The 9,722-nt window shown below is 41.0% G+C and overlaps 1 protein-coding gene across 1 annotated transcript in view; it reads left to right on the plus strand.

Moving 5' to 3' along the window:
• The window catches only part of LOC104492392 (transcription factor SOX-5-like), a gene marked incomplete at its 3' end in the record, with an annotated part of 118,839 nt that extends 114,278 nt beyond the window's left edge, over nt 1-4,561 (plus strand). The window contains exon 7 of the mRNA XM_010134949.1: nt 4,389-4,561. Within this exon, the coding sequence (XP_010133251.1) occupies nt 4,389-4,561 (173 nt within the window). The remainder of the gene's footprint in view (nt 1-4,388) is intronic.
• Nucleotides 4,562-9,722: the final 5,161 nt, after the last annotated feature.

Raw genomic sequence — 9,722 nt, forward strand, 5'->3', positions numbered from 1 at the left:
AGCAGAACCATCACCAGGTTCATTAAAAAAAAAAAAAAATCAAATTTGGTGTTGTATCTTGAAAAAAAAGTCTTGACTGGCTGTTTTTAACATTGTTCAGAAAAGAGTGTTCGTTCTTCCTCCTGCCAGATCTTTGCTAAAGATCATCTAAGTAACAACAGTCGTAATGGTGGTTTTACAAGTCTGATGTGTCAAAGGGACTGCTCTTTGTGTGTATAACATGAACAACCTCATTCTTTGTCCTTGTAATTGAAACATTTTATTCCATGAAGTGATTGAATATAACATGAATTCAGATTTCAGCATGTAAATCAAGCTCTGTTTAGGGCATTAAACGAAGTAGGTAGTAGTACCTTTGCTCCTGTGTATCTTACTGCTCCTAGAGCATGTCCTGCTGGCAGCTCTCAGAGATGGCACAAAAAAAAAAAAAAAGCCACGGGTCAGACCTATCAAAAGCTGTTTCTGTCATATCTCAGTGCTAGGCAGTAAAATCTTTTTGTGTCTCTATGGGTCTCTCCCAAGCTCATTGCGGTCCATATGTAACCTAGATGGACTCCAGGAAGACCCGTAGTTCTGTCCAAAGGTCAGAACAGACCTCGCGCTGTATAGCCCTCTCACTGGGCATACGTGATTATTGCTAACGTTGATGAGCGCTGCATATATCAGACAGAGAATATGCTTCTATGCCTTTTAGAAAAGAAAATAACTTTATTTGGTATGACATGTTACACTTACATAAATATTTTGTAAATATCATGTTGTTAATTGTTAACGCATGCATTGTTATTAACCCTATGCTTTTTAACTGCCATAGGTAATAATTATGCCGTCTTTAATTTGCTTGGCCCCACTGCTTTCCATGTACAATGCATCAAGCTTCGTTTTTTTTCATGTTACATTTTTCGACCTTAATAGAGTGAGCATCACGTTTAGATACGGAGTTAAGCATCTGACCTGCATCTCAGTGACAGGACATCTCTTGTTCTCTCCTCTCCAATCTTCTTTTCCTACACACCTGATATTTTTCATGGGTTTGAGACCTGTGCAATTTACTTCTTTTAACAAAACGCAGATTTTGAAATGCTGTACCTGTAATGAGTGATAATGTAATTGGATAAAAGCTGTGAGGATGAATGGAGCTTTAAAGGTCACTCTTGTAAGAAGAATTAATGGGCTATACCATTAATAAACCATGGAAAACTGCAGAGCAAAAGATAACATACTTAAGTTATTGTTAATGACATAGAGTTCACTGCTGTGTATCTCTCAGCTACAAATATAGAAAGTGACTTTTTGAGGTTGCTGAGCAGTATCACAGTGCATACTATATATATAAGATAAGCAGTCTTTAACTAGTGCAGGAGCTGGACGGACATAGCCTACTTTTAACAAAAGTTTATCCTTTAATGGAGTACTAGAAGAAGGAAAGGCTTGTGAACACTCCACAGAGAATTTTCCCACTAACTGCTAGGGCAGATCCAAACAAAGTTACAGCAAGTAGAAGTCATTACCCTGTTGAAACCCCTTTGTGATCTTAAAATGAGCGTGAAATTTCAAGTCCCCCTCCAGCAGGAGCTATGCAATGAAAAATTTTGGTAGCATTTTTAGCAAAGCTACTAAGGTCCCTAAAAATGGTAGAGAAACTGGATCACTTTTTTGTCTTGAGAGTTGAATCCAGCTACAAAAAGTCACTGGGAAACATGCCGACATTTCCCAGTTGCTTCCACGTTCGAATGACTGAGCTGTCAATGCAGGCACAAGTTGTCTGGCCTAGGTGTGCACAGCCCACGTGACTGGGATGCACTTGAACTGTCACTTTTCACTACTACTAACTTGAAATTAAAAAACGTTCTCTGAAAGCAGTTCTTCAGGCTGTTTGGTTCCTGTGTCGTGGAGGAACGCTCATGTCTTGTTCAGTTGTCTTTGGAGGATGTAAACTTACGGGCTCCTATGATTACAGTATAGCTGCATTTGGGCATGCGGAAATTTAGTCCTTTTCAAGAGCTATTCTTATAGTGTACAAATTATGCTACAGACTGAGCAGTCACAAATGTCATGGCTTCATGTATGACTTTAAATCCAAGCATTTCTTTTTGGGAACAGGCATATGTCCGTGTACTAAAAACAGAAACAACGTCTCCCTGCCCTTTGCCATTATCTCCCAACATCTCTGTGCTCGTTTGGCAATTCTTGTAACTAAGTGCATTTTATGTAATGCAATTCCCTTCTCTGTCAATAATTCACCACCTACCCTAAACAACAATAATTTACATTCGACTCGCTTCTATATTAATCATTTCCCTGCACACCAGCATCTTGGCAGCTACTGAAAAACATAAGGAGTGCTTGCTTTTATTCACTGTCATGTGCCAAACTGTCTCAAAGATAGCAGTATTCACGAAAAGCCAAATTGTCTGGAGAAGGGCATGAATTCCAGTTCCTAGGCAAATTGGGCTGTATTACAGATTGAAAGTATTATACCTAGCCTAATCAAGAGCACAACCAGCAGTAATACTACTGTTTGTTTGTTTGCTTCCTTTTTAATTTATTCTGACTATACGCAAGCTTGATCAGTAACAGATGCAAAGTGGGAAAGAAACCAAGCAAGTTGATAAAATGGAGGTTAAAAAAAAAAATCATCTGGTAGCACTGTGCTGGTGCAGGTTATACCCTTCCTTATGCTGGGAAAGCTGGAATTACTGGAATTCCATTACCAAACTGGGTCATTTGATAAAAGCAATGTGGATCAAGTTATTTCATGTAAAACTCTCAGGGTTCCTGGGTATTTAGCTGGAAGCTAACTGTTAGTACAATTACTAACAGTCAAACCACACAGAAACTTGTCTGTCTTCTTCCTTTGCGCACAGGGAAGACAGGAATACCAGTCCCATTCTGTCTGCAGTCTAAAAAAAAAACAACAATAAAAACCCAAACCAAACTAAAATCCTGACAGCAGCACAGCACTGAACTAATCTGACATCAGCTTCTTCCCCTTGAAATGTTTTAAGCAGCAAGACAATGTCCTACGTTTTTTGGCAACCCGTGGATCAGATAGAAGAGTCGAGCAATACAACAAGGATGTGTAATCTGACATGATTAGACAAGGCTCTTTAGGAACAGAACATTCATAATTGAGACAAAGAAAGAGTATTAATAACACTTTCCTAACACGGCAGTTAGCCATTTTATATTTCCTTTCTTTAATCTTAGTGTTTTTCAACAAATCATGGGATTTAATAGCGTGTTTTGGCAGATTAGAGGATTTATGGCCCAGATGTTTTTTGTTCTAAAAATGGATTAGGGTGTAAAGTTTGCTGGAATCCATGGAACATGTTGAGGCAAGCCGGTCATTTTGTGTGTGATTAGTGCCTGCCTTCTGTCTCACAGTCCCTCCATCTGTCACAATTCACCAATGGATCTGGTTAGATTTAGCCTCATGTCACAAACAGAAGTCCCTTTTCTGGGCAATTTCATATTACAGATTCATTTTATGCTGTTTTTATGCCCTAGTTAAAAGACAGAAGTGTGTGCGCGCACGCACGTGTGGGGATGTGGAGAGGGGGAAGGAGATTGATAGATATTAGCCTCTCCTTTAATGTTTGAAAAATAGACTGGGGCTTGGAGTCTCCCATCAGTATTCTATCCTACAAATCACATGCAGATCATAATAAGTATAATCTACAGTACGCTAAAGGAAAAAAATGACAAAGTGTCGTATTTTAAATTAAATAGTATTAGCTGTGCCGGTGATGCTTGTAACATTTTAAAAGGAAATAATTCAGTGACTACTAAGGCGAAGCCCTAGGCTGTGAATTTGCAGCAAAACAGTGGACATTTGACCTACTATTAGCAGCATGAATAGGAGTGGGAATGTAGGTCCGTGTAGTTGTGGTTTCTTACACGTTTCTGAATGACAGGTGGTGGTGGGGAGCATTCAGTGGATGAGGTTTCTCTTCCCAGCCATTATGCATCTCATATCTATAGCAAACCACCGCCACCTGTGGTTTATTTTAATGTATTCACAAGTTTTAAGAAGGGGAAGAATGAAATAGTCTATTTTTAAGAGTTTAGGATTGCTGGCATGATCAAAGCTTCCCCTAACTCTTACCCGGTTACATCCTGCTGCATGCAAACCACAGGGCTAACCTCTGCAGTGTCAGGGAAATATTGAAACTAATGGGATCTAGTATCAGGACGATGATTTCGGCGCTGAGGTTTCTCATGCTTTCTATCCAGGTGGCTCCATGATAACAGTAACAGAACTACAAAGCACGGACAGGTTTCTGGCTATTACCGTTTAACTCTTTCTCCTTAATAATGATGTTAAACTATTGGTGCCTTTCATCAGTGAAAGCTAAAGTGTTTCCTTGTAACTTACTTTCTTTAAGATATCTTTTCTTCTACCGTGTCGTCAGGTTATTTAAATGACCACGATGCTGTTACCAAGGCAATCCAGGAGGCCCGGCAGATGAAGGAGCAGCTTCGGAGGGAACAGCAGGTGCTGGATGGGAAAGTGGCCGTTGTGAACAGCCTGGGTCTCAATAACTGCAGAACAGAAAAGGTGAGTTTCCGAGTGTCCCTTTGCAAAGGGACAGAGGCTCTCCCTGCATTTGGCTCTCCCTACAGATACATCGGTTCTTCCTCCTTTTTTTTCCCCTCCCTTTTCTTGTTCTATTTTCTTCTTCCCCATTTTTAAAGAGAATAGTTGCTTCTTTCAGAAAAATTGAAAAGTGAAATGAAAACCGTAACAAAAAGATGACGTGAGATGGAGACCTGGCGACCTTTGTTGAAGGGTGGAAAAGAGGCAGAGGTAGTTAAAGCACTCACAAGAACTTCAGAGGCCGCTAATTCTCGGTTCCAGTCTGTCAGCATGTATTTTGAGAAGGTGATCTTGGAAATCTCTGGGTCTGAGTGGAAATCTTGCTTTATGGAAATGCTTACATGTGTTTGTGAGATGAGCTGGATTTGGAAATATTCAAGCTTCTTTAGGAACATAAGCTTTGCTGATACTCGGGCTCAGCTTCTGGGTATTTAGCCTTGTGAGGTTGTCATGTATGATATTTTGTGACCATTGCAATGTAGCACTGTCACGTCAAGTTACATGGCTTAACAAAATTGAAAAAACGGAGAATTGACAACACAAACTGCACCAAATATTTGCAGTGAAACTTAGAGCAGCAGAACGTATGGGCCTTGCCACCTTCTGCTTTCGAACTGGCCTGTGAGACTCTGCTATAACAAAATACCGACAAGGTGAATATTCTCTAGTAAAATTTGTATGTACTCTGACTGTCGCATGTGTCAAAGAGGTTCTGATTTGCTGCTTTTCTCATGAAATACCTGATGTCTTTCCCTGCACACCTCTGGTTTATAGAGGATAAATAGACCTGCCAGTCCTTGCTGCCACATTTACAGTGAACTGTCCTTCTAATATTGCCACCTAAGATACATAACCAAACTCTTGTGTGCATCTCAACATCATATGCTTAGCAAGACTTTTTTCTCAATTCCTCTCTTCCCCCGCAATATTTTCTGAGGTGATACAGCCTTCATTGTGCAGCACAACCAAGATGACCAGTGTTGCATTTGGTGTAAACTGAATTTTAGTGAAACCGCTTCTAGTGGCTTTTCACTGTAAGTAAGTCCTTGTGTGAATCACTGACATAGGCAGATAAATAGAATGAATAAAAATGATCAGCTATTTAGCAGAAACTTGAAAGTCAGTCATCCTGGGAAGCTTGTGAGTCCAACAACATTGTCCAGAATGAGCAGATTGCTAATTTGGATAGCTTTCCATTTTCCCTGGTTTTAGATGGAGTTCGATCAATAAGCTGTGAGAAGCCAGCAGTCTGGGTAAGGAATGTTAAATGTACATGGGAGTCTCTCACTACTGTACTTTTTTCATCTGCCTACCCTAGGTGTAAGTGATGTAGAAATGACTCCAATTTCGTGCACTTTCTTGAGAGGAAGGGGAAGAAAAAAAGAGAAAAGAGGTCAGTGTAATAGGTATCTGGCAGTACATACAATCTCTCTTAGAAGAATAAGAGCGCTGGTATGGGGAGAGAGGAAGATAGAGAGGGATGGAGCATGTTTATGGCATTTCACATAGAAGAGTACCAGAAGGGAAAAGGGAAAAGCAGAGTGTCAGATATAAGAAGAAGTGATCACAAGCACAAAGGAATTTATATTCAAATATTTAAGCATTCTTGAAAGGATGCTCGGAGCAGAAATTTCTTTTCTCTGCTCCCCGTGTAGAAATGACTTTAACACTCAGCCAGATGCTAATGCAAAGTGACTCAAGCTATTCCTCGCAAGCATAGCTAAATTGCCGTTATTTGTTAAGCGCATTGAATTCAGCTGTGGATACAGCAGTTGGTTGCATTCAGAAAGCATCTGTACCCTTTTTTTTTTTTTTTTTTTTTTTTTTTAATCCTCCAAAGCAGAGACAACTCTACCTATCTCCCCTGTTTTCAGAAAACATCTTTTCCCTTTTTTTTTTTTTCTTTTTTTTTTTTTTAATCCTCCAAAGCAGAGACAACTCTACCTATCTCCCCCCTCTCCTCTCTTGTGCTGGCTGGGAATTGTCAAGTGACAACCGACCAAATCCTTTTGGACAGGAAGCCTTCATCCTGAGTTCTATATACTTGCAAAGCAGGCCTTGTGGTTGGATCAGGAAGCCCATTAAAAGCACTTTGATGGTATGGAAATTCATCTTCATGAAGCACCCAGGCCCCTAAGCAGCATGCTGTTTAGCTGTGGTTACAGATCAGTCATTCACATCGGAGGGCAGTAATTGTGCTGACGGCTTGTTCGGCAATGGAAGTACATAAAATAATCCCAGGCCCTCCACCATGGCATTGCGAGTTAATCTTCTTTAATACAGATCAGCTGTTGTTCTAACACATGACTTTATGCTGGCTCTAGTGACTCTGCACAGCCTTTTGATTAAGGAACAGGAGTGGAACCATCTGCATTCACTTTATTCTGTTACTTCCCTATTGTTGGGATTTTCCTTACCCCTTCTGTTTTCACTTCTCACCCTCAACCCCAGTTGAAGTTTATTTTCCTCTCTAATTCATGCCTCCTGGTGGGCTCATGGAGGGCAGAGAGTTCTTTTACAAGGCAGCGAGAAGAAAAAATTGCTTGCTCAATTGAAATTTTTTTTAAAGCAAATGTAGGGTTTGGGGGTTTTGATACAATAAATGCCAAAACTTTTATCAGGGTGCACTGATTTATTTCCTTTTATTGTATTTTTTAATTTTGTTCATAAAGTGCAGCGGAAAGGGAAGAAGCAAGTCTGGGCTCCTCTAGACTGTATGGCATCTGAGCTGCTGGGCTGACCACCTAAGCCACTAAGCACTAGTTAAGAAGTTGCACTTTTTAACTTGCAGGATCTCCTGAGCCGTTTCTCTCATTTGACCCAAAAGAGGAAAAGACTTAGGCTGTAAAGTTGAGGTGCTCGTTCTCCTTTCCCATATATGCTCTAGGCCATCCATTGACTAGACAGTTGTGAAGTTCGGATCCAAACACCCCAACTTCTCTTAAAGTTTGTGTGTGTCTGCTTGATCTAGGACTTTACAGTTTCTCTCTTATTGAGAGGAGGATTTTAGAGGAAGGTAATTGTTGCCGTTTTGAATTAAACTCTATTCTGTTTTTCCCTGGTTTCAAGGGAAAGAAAGAGAGAGTTGGGAAGGCGGGTAGTGAGAAATAGAGTGCTGCAATGTTACCACTGAGCGTTTCCCTCCAGGAGCTGAGGGTCCTGCCAGAGGACTTAGAGGCAGTCCCCTGAACTTTTGGAATGTGATGTTTGCTCATTGGTCGCTTCCTGACAGGGAGATTCTTGAGGTGGAAGATGGAATTAGAAGAGGATTCGCCTAAGGTAGCTATGTGTCTGTGGCCATATTCGTATTTGGAAATGTACGTTACGTCTGTAGTTATGTACGGAGAAAAGACTCTCCTTCCTGTATGGTGATATCAATCTTTATGGGCGACAAACAGTGGTCTGGGGCTATCCCAGATTTTCCTCCCTTCTTTGCTGCAGTAGCTAGTGTACCTGCGATTCTCTGAGACCTGCTGAGTTTTTTGTTGCGTGAATTGCTGATGCAGCCTACCAGTGCAGTTCTGAACACGTATGTCAGGTTCTTGGTAGGGATTTATCTACCAGGGGTACCTGGGCTGGGTCAGGGGTGGAAATGATCTTTGTGAGTCTCCATCAAAGCTCTTGGGACTTTTCTCCACACATGTGCATGTCCTGTTATCTGACTCATATTCCCAGACGGATTGATCCCTGTGGACAGCCAGACCCGCCAGCTGTAAGGCAGTAGTCAGACAGGGATTTTGTGGAATGGGAAAGAAGCTGTATAAAAGGAGTTATAAATAAATGAGAAGAAATTTTTGAAAATGGCTAGGATGATGTGCATGAAGCACTTCATGGGCATCCAATTTGGACCATCTTGAGAGGTTTGATTTTGAGAGGATTACAGTAAAAACTAGGAGCATCATGATGAAGATCTTACTAAAACCTATTTTAATTGCAAATGCAATAAAACATATTTTTACATTACTTTTCTTGGAAACATTGCCATGTATAAATGAGAAGCATGTGTATATGTTTTGCTGGTTTCTTGGAAACCCAGGAGCATAGTTTTATTTGTAATTGTCATCTACAGTTAATTATAGCTTGATATGTACTGTACATAAACAATCTTACCTTTTATACGTGTAGCTTAGAGTGCAGATTGTCATCTAGTGCAAACACCACAGCAAGCAACATCAGCAAGTGGGCTCTGGTCTGTTTGTTCAGCCCCAAAACTACCTATTCCTCTGCAAAGGAGATGTACACAAACACAAAAAAGCCAGCATGTGTGTGCATGCATACAAGCCTACAGTGCGCTCTTCTAGAGACACACAGCACAAACACGCACTGAGCTAGCCAGTAATTTTTTGCCTATAGTCAGATTCCCAAGCATTTGTGTATGCACCCTAGTAACTGTAAAAAAAGGAGGAAGGGGGCACGCTAGCAGGTGTTTGAGCATGTGTCGCTGTATGCTGGTACAAACACAGGTACTGACTTCCGAATGCCGGCGCCTGCTGCTAAAGCTGCAGGTGGCTGGGACAATTGTGTAAGCACGCATAGCCCCACAAGCATTCCAGACACATACAGACGCAGTCACACTTGTAGCATACTCTGAGATGAGTGCCTCCGAATATGTGTACCTCCTGTGCTGGAGTGTTTCTTAACCTGTGATAGAAGTTCTCCCTGTTACTGCTTGGAGTGTGTCCTTTTAAAAGGCTCTGACGTGTACTTGTCTGCTGGGCTGTAACTAAAGAGCTATTTGTAACAATATTTTTTCTAGCATTGTAGGCAGGAGCCTATTTATTACTCATGCTTACGGAACACCCGGTTCGAGATGTCTTTCCTCCCATTCCCACCCATCCCTCCTCCCACCACCCTCCCCAGAACCCCCATAACAGTTGTAGCAGAAGAAAACACAGTAATGAAGTAAAAAACCCCTTTATTAATGTTGACCCTTATTTACATACTTGAATCAACATAAAGGAATCATCAGTAATTTGTATGCTCCTCCCACCACCCCCCCCAGTCCCACCCCCACCTACCCCTCTTCCCCTTAAGAGAGTACCAAACATGAAATGACAGTGACCAATGTTGACTTAATGTGGATGTTTAATAATGAAAAAAGTGTGTCAGTTCCAGCGTTAGT

This window comes from Buceros rhinoceros, unplaced genomic scaffold, assembly GCF_000710305.1.
Source record: "Buceros rhinoceros silvestris isolate BGI_N320 unplaced genomic scaffold, ASM71030v1 scaffold5614, whole genome shotgun sequence".
Classification (NCBI taxonomy): domain Eukaryota; kingdom Metazoa; phylum Chordata; class Aves; order Bucerotiformes; family Bucerotidae; genus Buceros; species Buceros rhinoceros.